General features: G+C 41.2%; 1 protein-coding gene across 1 annotated transcript in view; it reads left to right on the top strand.

The window, feature by feature from the left end:
* Window positions 1–9,968, top strand: part of SUCLG2 (succinate-CoA ligase GDP-forming subunit beta) — a 256,631-nt gene extending 246,663 nt beyond the window's left edge. Inside the window, exon 11 of the mRNA XM_069473782.1 lies at window positions 8,939–9,968. Coding sequence (XP_069329883.1) covers window positions 8,939–9,054 — 116 coding nt within the window. The 3' untranslated portion in view covers window positions 9,055–9,968. The remainder of the gene's footprint in view (window positions 1–8,938) is intronic.
* The last annotated feature ends 7,859 nt before the right edge of the window (window positions 9,969–17,827 follow it).

The raw sequence follows: 17,827 nt of genomic DNA, 5'->3' as shown, positions 1-17,827 counted from the left end.
CCATTGTGCTGAAGCATCCATAGACACTAGGGAAAGGAACAGACATGGCTGTGCCACATTAATCTTTTTTTTTAACAAAAACAGGCAATGGAACAGATTTGGCCCATGGGCCATAGTTTGCAGATCCCTGGTGTGGAGAAGAGGCCAGCAGCAATACCTAGGATTCTAGAAAATCTTCACATGATCTGTATCTGAATTTCCCTCTGTCCTCAGTTCTGTGATATCTCAGGAGAGTAAGAATTTGGCAGGCAATATTAAGCTCCTAGATTCTAACTTCCTCTCAAGGAAAATATTAGCAATGGGGTCTATTCAGTTTCATACTGTTAAAATTACCTTTGAAGATTCCTTAAATCACCCATAAATTACATTATATGTGGATTGAGGGAAAGGAGGAAGATTCAAGGAAAGCATGAAAGGAAAGTCTATGTGCAAATGTTTAAGTGTAAAAAACATTCCTCCTTTAAAAGAACTGTTTTATCCCTAGCAGGTGATGGGGGTGAGTACAGAATTGTAAGATGTTCTTGCTTGCCAGGGAGTTTATTCCATTACAGTTTAATATTAAGGCTCCATTAACTTTGGTTTACATTAATACATATATGTGGTTTTTTTGAGAGTCAACATAGTTGAAAGCGAAAGCAAAATCATAAGCACCTACCTTAAGCCCGCAATAAATATATGTTAGACTTAATCCTAAACCTTGCTTGCGTGATCAAAGCACACGCACACTGTTGTCTGGAACACCATAGAGAAGAACCTGGCCACCGGCTTCCTGTCCTCAAGCTGGGGTCTCCTGCTGTGATCATCCGAATAACTATCACATTCACACCCTGGCTGTTGATTTCTTCTTACCCTGGGAGAAGAAATCATTGAGGAAATTAGGTGTGGATATGATACAGGCACACAGGATATCTTATGTCATCTTTAATTTTTAAAAAAGGTGAGAGATCCGAGGCATTTAAATAAGGTACTCATCCGAGGAGACATCTAAAGCCTCAAAACTGCAGTACCTTTCCCAGGTTTTTCACCTTCTTGAGAACAGAACCGGGTTGAAAATCTCAGCTTCCTCATTTGTAAAATGGGAATAAAAATATATGGCAACATCACAGAACTGTTATAAGGAGCAGATGAGTTTTTAAATCTTGGAACAGTCCCTGGCTCAATAAATGCCAGCTCTCCTTATTATCACCTGAATTTCTGTCGGTAACTCGATGGAGACCATGGGTGGACTCTGCTGGCGGCCGGGCCAGGTGCGGGGTATTTGGGCCACATCATCACATACAAGGAGGGCTGCTGACGCAGCAGGGGTTTGGCCTCTGATTCTCAACAAATTATTCCATTTCTAACGTACAGTAACAAGACAGAGAAGACGTGATAAATAATCTAAATTTACACGTCACCAAGAAAACAGGACTTCTCTGTCACTTGAAAGGATAATAAGGATGGAGGAGCAAGAGCACAGGGACAGAGAACATTTTAGGAGGAATCTGCTGCTTTATAGGATTTGGCTTATTTCCACTGATCTCCCCTCTCTTCGGGGGTGGGGAGACTCCCTTCCATAGAGCAGGGGGTGAAATATTTTAGACTTTCTAGGCCATGCTGTCTGCGTCTCAGCAACTCGGCTCTGCCATTGTAGAGCACAAGCCGCCGTCGACGATCTGTAAGCAAATCATTTTGGCTGTGTTCCACGAGAACTTTATTTATGGATGCTGGAATTTGAATTTCATGTAAATTTCATGTATCACAAAATAGCCTTCTGATTTTTTTTCAGCTATTTAAAAATGTAAACATTCTTAACTCCCAGGTGGTACATAAAGAGGCAGCGGACTGGATTTGGCCCAAAAGCCACGGTTTGCCAGCCCTGACCTAGGGCACTACACTGAGAATGAGACCTGCAAAGTTAATTGGTCATTTGACCCAAGCAAATGATCTAACATCTCTGGGCCACAGTTTCCTCTAGCAAAATCAAGAGACTTATCCTATAGGATGCCTAGGATTCTTTCTAGCACTTAAAGCCTGGGCTGCACGGTTATGTGGCTTAGCAGTCAGAGGATCCTGGGTTCTAATCCTGGCTCAGCCTCTGATTTGCTGGGGAATGTTGGGCCACGTCTTAAGCCTCCAATGCCTCAGTTGCCTCATCTGTAAAATAGGGATAAAAATGATGTTGACTTTAGGGGTTGCTCTGAGGATTAAGTTTCATAATACTTGTGAACCCCTAAAATCATATATCTAACAATCATTTATTGTACCTAATATGTACTCAATAAGTGCTATTGTGTTCTTCTTTAAAAAAACCTGAATTTCTATTGAAATAATGATTTTAACACATTAACTGCCATGTGAGTTGTATTTAACTCATCCTAGTTTTGAGCCTGGGGCCTCGTGAAACGTGTAACTCATAAGTCTCTTGAGCCACGTGAACTATTTCTCCAGTTGCATAGAAAACAATAAAAAATAACAAATTTTTCATTAAATTAGCAAGGATCGTTTCATTTTTGAAGTTTTTATTCTATTTTCGTAATAAAACGCCATGGCCCAAGGGAAAAAAAAATTTTTTTATGGTGTGGCAGTCAGTGTGTTAAAAAGGCAGTTTCTACACACTTCTAGTCTAGAAAATGGTTTCCTTCACAGCCCTGTGATAAAAGCCTGGCCAGAGTTGGGGTGAGGGGCTTCCCCTTTTGAACAAAACCCTGTCATGTGTGGCCACTGCTGCTGTCTTCTCTCATGCGTAATGAAAGCTAAGAACAAATTTTGATAAATTAACCTTGCATCTCTGTTTACAGCTCTCTTACCCCACCCAGTGGCAGGATGTCACTGGTAACACGTGCCGAAGAGGTCAAGAATTTTTAAGATTTTAATAATTATTATTATTTTTTTTTTGTAATATCCTCTAGCAGTAGAGCAAGATTTCATTTTAAACTCATTCCCCTTTGCTCCTCTTTGTTTTTCCATTTTTAAGGCCGGCAGTGGGTAGATAACCATTTAGCTTACTGGCTCTCAACAAGCAGATATTAGGAAGTGCCTGAAGTTCCCCCAGCGTGAGTTGATCAGTTATCTGTACAGGTGGTTATTAAAAGTGTTGTCTTGCAGCCTCATTAAAAAGCAATGCAGCATTTAATAAATATTAGAACATGTCAATAGCACCATTTAAATGTGGGAAAGAGATCAATTTCCTTTGTTAATTCTGTGCACAGGCATAAACACTCTCTTTAGAACACTTAATTCGTGTCAGAGTTTAAAGCAGCTATGATGGTTTCTATTTAGAAGTACAGGCAGAGAGAGGGATGGGGAATAGATGTCAGACACTTTGTGAATCAAGAAGAAACTAACCTTAAATACTCAAATAATATCATTAAGAAAAGGAGCTGACAAACTAGCAGTCATTTCCAAGGCTTCCTCTATTTCCTTTTTCTAATGACCCAGGTTTGGTGGCTGCTGTTTTCCGTATGTGTGTGTGTGTGTGTGTGAGAGAGAGAGAGAGAGAGAGAGAGAAACAGGGTCTCACTGTGTTGCTTAGGCTGGTGTTGAACTTCTGATCTCAAGCGATCCTCCTGCCTCAGCCTCCCGAGTAGCTGGAACTACAGGTGTGCACCACTACGCCTGGCTAGTTGTCTGGCTTCCTTTAATAACCCCCATTTCTGCATGTCCTCACTTCCCTCTCCAGCTGCTCCCTCAACAGGAAGGAGGAAGCAGCAGGTGGTAAGGAACAGCCAGGGCGGGGTCCATGGGCAGGAGAGCTGTGTCGTCCAAGGGAAGCCAGGTGGAATGCTCAGAGGAGATGGAGCCAGGGTCAGAGCAGGGGCTGGTGCGTAGGCAATTGCTTGGCAAGCTCACTTTCCTTTTCTGTCTCTGTTTGCCCTGTCTGTATCTGTCTCTTTTCATATGTCTGTCCCTCTCTGGGTCATTCCCCATGACTCTCCATGTGTCTCTGGTCTCTCTCCCTCTCTCTCTCTTCCACTGCTCTCCCTCTCTCTCCTCCCCTCACCCCCAGTGTGACAGGTTTCCATCTGGTCACAGTGCCTCTACATGTGATGCATTTCTCATCACAGTCCTATGCCTGAGCTTTATATTTGAATATGAGAATCCCCTTCAAAAACTGCTTGGTTCTGAGCATGCCTGGTAGATGCTTAATAATTAAGGCTGTAATTAAAATGTAACTGCAAGTATAATTAAAATTCACTTTAGTGGATCCTAGAATTATGAAGCAATTAGGCATTTTGACACGGCACCGAAGGATCAGCTGGGAGGAGAGAAGGGTCGTGTTTTTCTGGGCCACTGCCCCCTCCCCTTTTTTCTCCCAGCCTTGCCCTCTGGTGTCAGCCTCCAGCAGGGCCTCACTGGCTGGGACACCCGGAGCTGTGGGCTCACCCAGGGGCAGTGAACGCAGCCCGCTGTTCCCGGGCCCTTCCTAGAGAAAGGGGCCACTACCAGCGCCCCCGGAGGACTCGGAAAAGGTTCAGAAAAATCACTCCTTATGGTGCCATGGGCAGTCTGGAGTTTCTATTTCAACCCTATAAAAACACCTTGTGGGTGTAAGAACACCAAGGTGACTCAAAAAGTACCCACCCACACTTCCCCTCACCAAGCACGCTTTCTGTGTGGGAACGCATCCATAGTCGCTCAGCCTGTCAGCAAGTACATGGCTAAGTGACGGGGATATTGTAAGATATCCCGGCGAGCAAGCCTGACAAAGTGAGGCGCGTGTTTAGGGGGGATGAGGGAAGTTTCAGTAAGCCATCCCGATGGGGGATAATCTGTGTTAAGATACTGGAAGTACAAGTACTCTGAAAGCGCATTTTACAAGTGCTTTGGGACATTGGGAGGTGGTGACGTGGAAGGCATCCCCAAAGAAACGTCATTTAAACAGATGCCTCATGAACACATGGATGTCAGCCCAGCAGAGAAGGAGGTTGGCCCAACAGAGCTCTTCATGGAAGGTCCAGCATATCTGGACATTCAAGAATTTCCACACCAGATTTTTCCCCCCCATGGGAAAACTGGCACTATGTTGGGTGCCGAAGAGGATGTTAATTAAGGAACTGAATTATTTAGACTGCTTGGTTGCAAGGAAATGCAGAGGTTACCTGAATAAAAAAAAAAGATCAAGAGCCCATTTCATCCAAACACAGGGAAGGGAATTCAGGTGAAATGGAATAAACAGTTCTCCAGTAGGTGGGAACCATGATAAAACTGGACCCCAGAAAGAGCAGGATCTGAGGTGGAGGAAGACCTCAAGGGCACCACTCTGACACCTGTCTGGAAGTCTTGGGAGCTGTGTGTTGAGATTGGAAGGTGCTCAAAAGAGAGAGGGAAGAGGGAAAAGAGACACATCCGTGTCTCTGTTGAGGGGGATAAAAATTTACACACTTTAACTTTTATTCGCCTTCTGGTCCAAAGCTGATTTGCTTCTGTTTTAGTCAGAGCTTTTGCTTCCCGCTCTGTCGTTACTCCATGAAAGCCATGCCTACAGATTAATGCCTGAATCCCTTAGCCTGGTGACTAACACCTGCCGCTGTCTGATCGCCTGTCCTACTTTGCAACCTCTGGGACCTTGGCTAAAACCTTTCCAGATGAATCAAAATGCACACCAAGGTTGTATTAGTGAAATGATAAATCTTTATGTCTGTGTTAGTTATCTAACAGCGTGTAACAAATTATCCCAAAATCTAGCAGCTTAACAAAAGGACCATTTATTATCTAAGTTTCTTTGGCCAGGAATCCAGGTGTGGCGGAGCTCTGTCCTCTCTCTCAGGATCCCACAAGGCTGTAGAGAAGATGGCAGCCAGCGCTGCAGACATCTCAGCCTGGGCCTGGGGAAGAGTTCACTTCCAAGCTCACGCCCGTGGCTGTTGGCAGGATGTGGCTCCTCATGGGTTGTTAGACTGATGGCCTCAGCTCCTCATTGGCTGTTGGCAAGAGGCTGCTCTCAGTTCCTTGCCAAGTGGGTTTCTCCATTGGGCAGCTCATGGCATGGCAGTTTGCCTTGTCAGAGTGAACAAAGGGAGAATCAGAGCAAGACAGAAGCTACAGGCTCTTGTATGCTAGTATCAGAAGTGGCATTCCATCACTTTTGCCATGTTCTTCTTAACCATTGGAAGCAAGGCACTGAGTCCAGCCCACACTGAAGCGGGGAGGATTATGCAAGGATGCGAGCAGGTGGGATTGATCGATTGATCTTTGAGAGCCATTTTAGAAGGAAACTGCCTTCCATAGTATTTACAAAGTCATGTCTTATTCAAAGTATTGTAATTGTGGGTCCTGAAACAACAGAAATGCTGAAACATCAGGGACTTAACATATAAAAAGTTCTTCCTCATTCACATCAGATCTGAGAGGGGGAGTGGGTGGGATGTTCTGCTCCACACAGTTATTCAGGTGTCCAGGCTGAAGGAGACATTGCCATCTTCAAAAGGTGCCTTCCAGATCTGCCCCACCAGGCAACATTCCAGACGACAGACAGAGAAAACAGGGAGAATGCAAAAGGGTCACGTTGGAGATTCTTAGAGCACATGATTCACATCCTCTCACATTCCATAGATGCAAGAGGCCAGTGGTTTCTGGCTGGGCAGCTATTTCCCAGCAGCAGCACTACCCTGAAGACAGGAACAGGAACCTCTGGTGCACAGCCAGCCCTGTGTGCCACAGACACTTTGCCATTTACAAAATGCATTTACACGTCTTACTTCATTTGCTTCTCATTGCAACCTGTGCCATCAGCTGCACTATCCTCGTTTTACAAATAGGGAAGCAGACCAGCATATCCTAGAACATACCTTTAGATTTACAATTACAGAAAATAGTTTAAGTCCTATCTCTGTGTTTTATCACCTCTGTGACCCTGGTAAAGTTATTTAACCCCTCTGTGCCTCAGTTGCTTATCCGTAAATAGTAGGACCAACTTACCTGGTTTTTGTAAAGATTTCAATATGCTCCATATACATTACTTATATGGTGTCCGTAGGCACTTAATGGGTATTAGTTCTGGGGAAGATGATGAGAATGATAATGTTATATATGGACATAAAGAAGTTGAGGCTCTGGGCACCCACAGAAAACGGTAAAAAAAAAAAAAAAAAAAAAAAAAAGAAGAAGAAGTTGAGACACAAAGGAGTCCAATGATTTATCCAAAACTCCATAAGGAATACATGGCAGAGCCAGGATGTAAGAGTGGAGATTTTAGGTAGCAACTTCCTGACCTTTCAGACTGTCACTTTCCGGAGAGGCCTTTCATCAGCTTCCTGAGCAAAGCAGCAGGAAGTGAGCCGGAGGCACAGTGCCAAGGGCCCCCTTCACCCCTGCTTTGGGGGACCCAGAGTCCCAGGAGAATCCCTGCCACAACTTCTTTTCCATCCAACTGTTCCCATTCAACCCAGCCTTTGCCTTTTGATATGAACCATGCTGATCAAGCACCTCTTTTTATTTGCGCTCTCTGTGGTAAGGCAGGTTCTCCAAGGCCTGTATTTCAAAGTCTTTGTTTATAAATAGGCTCTGTCTTGCTAACTAGTTAAAAGCACAGGAAATAATGCAAGACAAGATAGTTGATTAGATGCTTAAACTCTATCACATGTCTTCTAGAGGGTTGTTCACTCTTAAAAAGCAGAAAAGCAGTTCTCATGTTAAATAGTCACTGAAGCACACTTTTGGAATAGGTGACTTGGCTGGCAAATATTCCCAAGTCCACCAGGCACAACCAAGAGCTGTCATCAGAGACTGCATTGCTCATTTTCAAGGCCCATTATATACAGCGAGGAGGAAGAGAAATGGGCATGTTGGATACTGCAAGTCTCCAAAGCAGTGGATTCATGGGCATAGGTGGGCACAGCCTCAGAACTTCAGATCAGGTCCCAGCTCAGACCCCTGCGTTCCAAGAGGTCTTTAAGACAAGTGACTTCTGGTATGGGCCAAAACCACATTAAATCCACTTACCTGTGGATTATCAGCAGTCATTTCAGTTTCTATCAGTAAAAAATGTTTATTTCCCTCTTGCACATCCTTGCTTTCATCTTTTCTAGTTGGATTACAGCTTGAGAAATATCCCATAATCTTTCCTGTCAGTAACATTGATTAGCACCTATATTTGATTCATTTCCTGGTGAAAAGCTATAGACTGAGTCTTGTGTGTCCTCATGTCTTACTCCAGTCCAGGCAGTCCCCAGTTTATAATGGTTTGACTTAACAGTTTTTCGACTCTACAGTGTTGTGAAGGTGATACAAATTCAGTAAAACATCAATAAATTACATGAGATATTCAACACTTCATTATAAAATCGGCTTTGTGTTAGATGGTTTTGCCCAACTGTAGGCTAAAGTAAGTGTTCTGGGCACATTTTAGGTAGGCTAGGCTAAGCTGCCATGTTCAGTAGGTTCAGCAGTTTAGGTATATGAATTGGATTTTCGACTTAGGAGATTTTCAACTTGGAGTTGGTTTGTCAGGACATAATCTCATGGTAAATCGAGGAGCATCTGAGCTCCATACCTTCCCAGCACCCTGCTATGCCTTTGTCTTGCTCATTTTTTTCCACAAGACATTTTCTTTCCATTTTATACTCAGGTTATTCCTTGAAGGGAAACTCCAGAAGTTTTTCCTCCTTCAAACTAGTCGAACAGGTGGTTGTTAATCTTTCTTTGAACGTAATCTTAAAGGAAGTTCATTTCCATTTTTTTTAACTGCCAGAGAAAATATAGGCAGTGTCTTTATAATGGCAGATAACTGAAGTAAAAAGAAGAAAGCAAATAAATTTGTCTTCTGGGTATATCTGTCTAGCTAGATTTGGATCATAAAAGGCTGAAACTATGTCATGATGAAATCGTGTTAGTGTCAGATGAGACCAAGGCATCCCATGATTTCAGGTTGTACCAAAAAAAAAAAAAAAAAAAAAAAATCATCACAGGGCGCTACCTCCAGTTGCATTCAGTGATTGTTGGTCATTCCCCCTTCTAGGAACCAATGTCCAAGAGGCTCAGAACATACTCAACAACAGCGGACTGCCCATCACTTCCGCTGTCGACCTGGAGGATGCAGCCAAGAAGGCTGTGGCCAGTGTGTCCAAGAAGTGACATCTTTGTCCTGATCCCTTGGGGAAGGAAGTCCATTTCTCCATAAGAAGGGATGGTTCTCTCATCACTGTGAAGGAAATGGTTATCTCATTGGGGGGGAAATAAGGGGAAGGCATGAACAAGAATCACCATATGAAAAATCCTAAATCTGTATTTTCTTGATTAAGATATCTAGACAGCTTAAATCTGATTTTACTTAGAGCAAAAATAACGTCCTGTGTTCTCATACTTTTCTATCATGGCAAGCCCGCTCAGTATGCAGTGTTTTGCTGACCTCGGAATAGTCAATGTGGCTAAATAATGTGTGTATATACAGAATTTGAAATCAGGCCCTGGTTCATTTACAGAAATTTTGGTGAACATCTAATCCCATATAATAGAACAAATCACAGGCTACAAAAATTTCATATAAGATGACATTTAACATATTAACTACCAAAAAGGCACAGCTAAGACAGTCAAGCAAATAACTATTACACACTGCAGCAGTTTTTACAAGTTTCTAATTCCAGCATATGTTTTACAATGGAAGGTCTGCATTAATATATCATATGTGTATTTTACCATTTGCCTTAATATCAGATACGCTGTTTACCTCACAGAAGCCTTATTTGTGATTTTGGAATAGAAGTTTCCATTTTAATGTTACAAGTGAAGAATGCTGATTCTTACAGAAATCTCTGTAATTAAGTCATTTCAGGGTGAGACAACACTGAAGATCAAATTATATTGACTATCATTATCTTCTCTCCTCTCCCGTATGCCCCACTCCCCAGCCCCTGGAATTTACCACTTTGTGGTAGAAAAATGGAAAAATGTATTTAAATGGAATGTGGCTTTTTATCATAGTGTCCATTTTTGTGGTGGGAAAAAATTTGAATTAGATTTTTGTTTAAATTTTGGTACATTTTTATGTGTATACAAATTTAAATAAAATCCTGTTTTGTAATCTCTAAGCTCTGTGTGTATTTCCCATTTTAGTCAATTTTATTCCTCAAACAATGTTTCTTTGTGAACTAAAATAAAATCTTAAGCTCTTAGCCCCAGCCAACTGAATGGACCCTCTCTTGGCCAAGGGGACCCTCCCCCCCGCCAAAAAAAAACCTTAAAGCTGAGTTGGCCATGAGGAGAAGGGAGGTAAGACACACCTAGTTATGCCCTGTCCCTTTTGGAGTTATTTTCTGTAGCAAAAAGATACAAAATCATTAATAAGCCTGAGGCCGTGTAAGACAAAGGTTAAACCACACCTGCAGGTCATCAGTTTACTTAACAGATCACTGGAGTCTTTCAGTATGTCTGGTGGCTTGTCTCTGATTAACAGACTTCCTTGTCTTAAACTATTCCAAACCTTCAGACAAAGCTTCATTTCTTTAACCAATTACAAATCAAAGAATCTTTAAACCACCAAAACCTGTAATATCTTGCTTCGAGAAGTCCTGCCTTTTCAGGCCAGACCAATGTACACCTTCCATATGACTTTACATATAATTCCTGTCTCCCTAAAATGTATAAAACCAAGCTATAACCTGAACACAATGAGACCACTTGCTCAAGGCTTCGTGGGAGTGGCTCTCCACACCATGGACGCACAGATTTGGCTCAGAATAAACTTCTTTCAATTATTTTACAGAGTTTGGATTCTTTTCTATTGACATTTTTTACTAAGACATCAACCTTAGTGTCTTAGACATATCTCTAAAATTAGAAAATTTGGGTTGTCCCAGGGGTGTTCCAGTTCCACTCAACTTCAGCAGATACCCATTTCTGTGTTAGGAGAGTATTCAATGCATAAAAATTAGGTACAAACCAGAAGCCCAGAAAAGTATCTCAGGTGTCTGACAGTGTGGTGTCTGTGTAATGCTAAAGGAAACACACTGGTGTAAACTCTTCTCATTTAGCAAGGTTCAGTTGCCACCATTAATTTTCTTGTCAACATACAAATGTGTAGCAGACCAAACTATTTTATTTTTTTAAAAGTTATTGTATGGATCCATATTCGCCATGGAGAAATAAACTATTTGATAGATCAGCCTTAAATGCTTTCATAATGGCTACACAATGAATGAAAAACAGCAACAGTATCTTTTTAGGTATATATTTTTTTGATATTTGAATAGTTAGTATGGTAAAAGAAATAACCTATATTTTATCTATTGGACAACAATTGGCATATTTGAATTTTTTACTCGTTGCAAAGAAAGGCCTGTAAATAATCACTTGTAAATAATGATGTTTCTAATCAACACAGTTTGGAGGCAGGGATAAAGAAATTAAATCATTTATGTAATTATTTTGTAAAACGGTTAATAACAAGCAAATAGCCTTTTATTCAAATTAGCTCAAAGTCATCAGAGCTTGGTCCTTTTGCATCTTAGCCTAACTTTTTTCTCTGTTTTTTGGGGGTTTTTTTGTTTTGTTTTGTTTGAGACACAGTCTCACTCTGTTGCCCGGGCTAGAGTGCTGTCACGTCAGCCTCGCTCACAGCAACCTCAAACTCCTGGGCTCAAGTGATCCTCCTGCCTCAGCCTCCTGAGTAGCTGGGACTACAGGCATGTGCCACCATGTCCAGCTAATTTTTTCTATATATTTTTAGTTGTCCAGATAATTTCTTTCTATTTTTTATTTTTAGTAGAGACGGGGTCTCACTCTTGCTTAGGCTGGTCTCGAAGTCGTAAGCTCAAACGATCCTCCCGCCTTGGCCTCCCAGAGTGCTAGGATTATAGGCATGAGCCACCGCACCTGGCCACTTTTCTCTGTTGTTTTTGTTCTTGGGCCATTTCCATAAGATGGCAAAATGGCTGCTGGCCATTTCATGGACAGGTTTTCAAGCTTACCATCCCCAAAAGAGAAGGAGAGAGGAAGGGAAAGAGAAAATGAAAGAAAGAAAGAAAGAGAGAGAGAGAAAGAGAGAAGGTGGAAGGAAGGAGAGAGGAAGGAAACAAGCTTTACTGTCTTGGTAACTCTAAGACACACCCCAGAATTGAATCTTGATGGCTCTGATGACCAAGTTTGGGTCAGTGACCTACCCCGGAACCAGTTCTGGCCAGGAGTTTACAGCACTCTGAGGAGTCCAGCCTGGGTTAAGTACCTACTCTTTGGCCTGAGGGTGAGGCCAGACTCACCCAAACTACAGGGTAAGGGAGCGAGGGATGGGTGCATAAGGAAAATCAGAGCCCTAACACAAAGAAACAGTGTATTCTGGGATGCAAAAGTAACAAATGTCAACCACACTCATCAGCTATGGAGTGATAAGGTTGAACAAAATTATTTATAAGGATGTCTTCAACCCTAAAATTTTACAATTCTATTAATTTCTCACTAGTTTTTTTTTGTGTGTGTGGTTCAGTTTCACTCATGAATACAAGTTACCAGGTTTTTTGTTTATATATCACTTGAATCATCTAAATATTTAGTCATAGTATATCTTGAACTATAATGTCCACCCAAGGAAATAACGGCCTTGAGGCACCTAGCTCAATTTTGGATTCTGTTTAAGTTGTAGTTCAATTTATAAGTTAGTAAAATAGCCAGGAAACTGTTTAAATGACCTGACTAAATCTATGAATCATTTTTAATTAATTCTTTTACATTTTATGTCTATGTCCATCCCTTTCAATTTGCTCTCTGGAAAAAAAAAAAAATTAACCATCCTGAAGAATTGTTTGTTTTAATTCAAAGCCTTAATAAAAGTAAGAAGAAAAATTATTTTGACATTTCTAAAGTAGACATTTAAAAGACTAATTTTAATTGTTTATAGGATACAATATATATTCAAAAATAAAATTAGTTTGGGTGTGATGGCTCATGCCTATAAACCCAGCACTTTGGGAGGCCAAGGTAGGAGGATTACTTGAGGCCAGGAGTTCAAGACTAGCCTGGGTAATATAGCAAGACTTCATCTCTACAAAAAAACTTTTTTAAAATTAGCCAGTCATGGTGGTGTGCACCTGTAGTCCTAGCTACTCAGGAGGCTGAGCCAGGAGGGTGACTTGAGCCCAGGAGTTCCAACTTGCAGTGAGCTATGGTCAGACCACTGCACTCCAGCCTGGGCAACAGAGTAAGACTCTGTCTCTAAAAACAATTAAAATAAGTGACAAAACATATATAAGAGTGGCCAAAAAAAAAAAAAAAATACACCAATATGGAGAATAATGGAAAGGATGTGATCTTACCTATAGTTCTAGATCTGAAGTTGGCAAACTAAAGCCCAAGAGCCTATTTTAGTAAATTAAGTTTTATTGGAACACAATCACACCCATTTATGTACATGTTGCCTGTGGCTACTTTCATGCTACAACAGCAGAGTTGACTAGTTGTGATAGAAACTTCATGGTCCTAAAATATTTTCTCACAGACCCTTTATAGAAAAGGTTTTTTAACATCTGCTCTAGATAAATAAAAAAATACAACATTGTCCCCAAAATACCAGCAACAGATTGTTTTCAAACCTGGGAAACGTAGATTTAGGCATTAAAGTGAAAGATAAATGAAAAAGTAGGAAATAGGATCTTTGTTCCTCCTTTTTAAACCTTGTGAGAACTTTCTAGTCTACAAAAGGCCACTTGCTAATGAAAACCTATATGGTTATGTTAATTTGTATCTTCCATCACCACAAGAACTATCTGCAGATAGCTAGTTGCGCTTTTGAACATATGTTGTTCTTAACTACTTACAGGTGTGTTGGAATAATATCAAATCATGGCTATGAATATTAAACTACCAAAGGGCTGTACCTATCAAGTTATCCTCAAAGTGATCCTTGCTAGTGACTGTGTTGTGCATTTTTAGCCTTGGGGTCCTGGGAAGATAATGAGAAAGCAAGGAAAAAAGTGACTTCAGTGCACCTGATCCCCACATTACTGCAAAGGCATTATTCCACGTTAGCGCTGAGGAAATTGTGACACACTGAGATAAAGTTGCTTCCCTAAAGTTTCATAGTTAGTGGCAAAAGCTTAGTCTTCTGGACTTGTTCTTGCATAATTCTATCATTTCTTCTATTGTCCAATCGACCATTCTGTGATGATGGCAATGTTCAATATCAGTACTGTCCAATAAGTAGTCATTAACTACATGTGACTATTGAGCACTGGGAACTGAATTTTAAAGCTGTTTAATTTCAATTAATTAATAGCCACATGTTGCTGGTGGCTACCATATTGGACAGTGCAGTTCTGTTGTCTAAATCTAATGGGTATTAGGCTGCATTACTTCCACTTCAGAGAGGCTCACCTTGATTATGTGCTTAGTGTGTGCCAGGAGCTTTATCTATGTTATCTTAATCCTCTTAGCAACTCTGTGAATCTGTCATGCCTGTTTTACAGGTAAGCACATTGTCATTATGGGAAGTTAAGTAACATGACCAAGAGCACACAACTAATAAGTTGTAGTTTGTCAGGATTGAAACTCTGGTCTCCTAAGTCCAAAGCTACTACTCTGTGTTTTATACCTGTGAGGCCCACATTCACTATGGTTGTGCCACTATAGTCATGAGAATTTGAAAGATTGTTGGAGGCAAAGACATTTAGCAACCTGGGTTCTTGAATGTTTTGTATCCCATACTTTGAGAAGCAGAATTTAAAAACTTAAAGATCACCGTATGCAACTGGGCAGGTTGTATGAACTACAGTGTGAATGGCACCTCCAGGGCTTGCACAATGCATAAAGCCAGGGCACTTCCTATGGATCCAATTCCAAGTACCTTCTTATTAATTCACTGCCTTCCCAACTTCCAAAACCATGGCCATCCAAAAGGCAGAAGGCAGAGGGGCAGGGGGATAAGGGCTGAAGACAGTATTATCACAGCATTAGGAGAAAATTTAGTTTGCAACCTTCACCCTTCTTCTGGATAAGTTTAGGGCCAGTGGTGTTATCTCATATTTTCATATTTGAAGTAGGCTAGGAGCAATTCCTAGTCACCTTATGCCAAACTTCACAAATCCGAAATTAATTAAATTTTATACACCAGCTATGGGAAATTATTTTTTTTTTAATTTTCTTATTCTGCCCTTGTGTTTGCAGAGGCAGCAACATGGACACATGTTTATTTAACTGGGAGCTCTCCTAATTCCTTTCCTATATAGGGGAGAAAAAAATGAAAGAAAGTCATGATGTAGTAGTCATTTAGACATCCGTTCTCAGAGATCAGACAATGACTCGGAGAGACTAGAAAATTTGAAGGTTCTTTTTTGGAGATTTTTTTTTTTTAATCTTTAATATTGAGCATTCATGTGCTCTAAATCCTCATAATTATTTGTCCTGAGCAAAAAAAAAAAAAAAAGCAACATCATAACCAGGAAAAAAAAAATCCCACAAGCAATAAACAAAAACTAGATAAATGGGATTTGATTAAAATAAAATACTTTTTGCAGGGAATTTTTCCAAAAGATGGAAATAACCCAACTATCCATCAACTGATGAATGGATAAACAAAATGTGGTCTCTCCATGCAATGAAATAGCATTCATCCATAAAAAGGAAGGAAGTACTGATACATGCTACAACACGAATGAACCTTGAAAGCATTATGCAAAATGAAAGAATCCAGTCCAAAATGGCCACATACTGTACGATTCCATTATATGAAATGTCTACATCAAGCAAATCTGTAGAGACAGAATGTAAACTAGGACAGGAGGGGAGGGGAGAATGGGAAGTGACTGCCAATGTGTATGGGGTTTTGTTTTGGAATGAAAATGTTTAGAAATTAGGTAGTGGTGATAGTTGCACACATCTGTGAATATACCAAAAAACACAGGATTGTACATTTTAAATAGGTGAATTTTATGGTATATGAATTCTGTCTCAATAAAGCTGTTTTTAAATCCATAGCCTTGTATTAGGGATTATATACAGTGATTCCCCCTTACTTGCTGTGTCACTTTCTGTGGTTTCAGTCACCCATGGTCAACTGCAGTCAGGGAGTAGGTTAAGTATGGTACGATAAAACATGTTGAGAGAAAGAGCGACACTACGTTCACATAACTTTTATTACAATATATTGTTCTAATTGTTCAATTGCATTATTGTTGTTAATCTCTTACTTGGCTTAGTTTATAAATTAAACTTTTGAAGGAGCTCAGGAAATTTCACCCCAGAACATGACTCCTTGGTATACAGAGTATCTTGAATTAAAGGCCCTTAAAGATCAAGAGTGTTTGGAAGAGGCTCTATCTGAGCAAAACCAGACAGAGCCATCAAAAATAACGATCGTCTTTCCTTCCCCTCCCTGTTGTCTCACTGTATTGCAGGAAAGAAAATCAAGAATGCAACCAGACCTGGCCCAAATCATTTTCAATATAACACCTATCTCTCAGTTTAATTTAATTTCCAAAGAGCATCATCTACAAGTCAATCTGTTTCCCCCCACCCATTCAATCTCCCAAGTATCAATTCATCCTCCCTTGTAACCATTTATTGCCCCTGAGCAGAATTACCTATATTCGTATCTGCCCCTCCCTTTTAAAAGGCATGTATAAAAAATATCTGGATCCCATTGGGATATTGGGTAATCACCCTGTGATTCTCCCTGCGCTCACAGTAAATAAACCTGTTACTCTTATTTATCTGCCCTTTTGTAAGTTGACCTTGCAGTGAACCGTGCAGGGCCAAGGACAACTTCCCGCTCACTCCCGCAGCGCGGCGCCCGCGCAGGCCCTTCACAGCCGCTCCGCCGCGGTGAGGAGAGTCCCGACTCTCGCAGGCTGGCGACATGGGCTGGCGACATGGCGAGACACCTTAACTTCAGACTCCTGGGTTCCTGTCTCTCTGCGGACTCCAGCTGAGCAGACGGTAAGATCATTGACCTTTCCAAAGTTGAGAGTAATGACAGAAAAGGTTTTTGTAAGCGACTGTTCTTGGCCACTCTGGTATATTTTTTGATACTTTGTGGTGTAAATATTCATATTGTCTGATCTTTCTGTCAGAAATAGCCTTTTTGGTGGTTGTTGTTTCTTTCTATTGCCACAGTCTTTCTGGGTCGTTTTGTCATAAAGAGGGTTCCCACGGGGCGGAACAGGGGCCTAGAACCCCCACAGGCCTGCCGTTCAGGCCGCCCTGCCCGCCAGCCATTAGGCGGCTCTGACCAGACCAGCGTCTGTTAAAGACAAACTTTGCTGCAGCCCCCTCCCCACCCCCCCACCCGCCTCCAAAAAAAGTATGGGGTTGCCCCCCCATCGTGTTGCAAGTCCCTGAACTTGTCTTGTGACTGACTGAGCGGGTATTTTGTCCTCAGGCTCCGCCACAGGTTGGGGGCGGGGGGCCTCTGTTTTTGGAACATGCCAGGCGGCCAGTCTGAACAAAAATCGGGATTCTGAGACATGTCAGCGCACTGTTTGTACCGAATGTGTCGCGCTCTAGGGGAGTCTTTGTCTTAAAAGGTCCTGTCCTATCTCAAGTCTAATTCAGAGAGTAAATGTTGGGGACTCACGGGAACAGCCTTCTCCATGTCCGCTCCAGGGACACTCTGAACCCAGAAAATTACCACCCGGGCTTTCTGTGAAGAGGCTTCTTAGATTGAGTGGATTTTGGAATAAATATACCATTGAGAATTCCAATTATTAATGGCCGAAAGATGGATCCTTTAAATTAAATTTCTTTTAAAATCAATTTTACAGATCTCTTATTCTAAACAATTGCCTTATTTGTATTAATAGAAAAATTAGATTAAAAGAAAGACACATACTGTTGTGGTTAGCCTTAAAAATTCTCTTGACAAAATTAAAGAGCAAAATCTGACCTAATGGGGGAAAAAAAAAAAAAAAAAAAAAACCACTGT

Source organism: Eulemur rufifrons, chromosome 7 (genome assembly GCF_041146395.1).
Source record: "Eulemur rufifrons isolate Redbay chromosome 7, OSU_ERuf_1, whole genome shotgun sequence".
Classification (NCBI taxonomy): Eukaryota; Metazoa; Chordata; class Mammalia; order Primates; family Lemuridae; genus Eulemur; species Eulemur rufifrons.
This window is presented reverse-complemented; position numbering and strand designations above follow the sequence as displayed.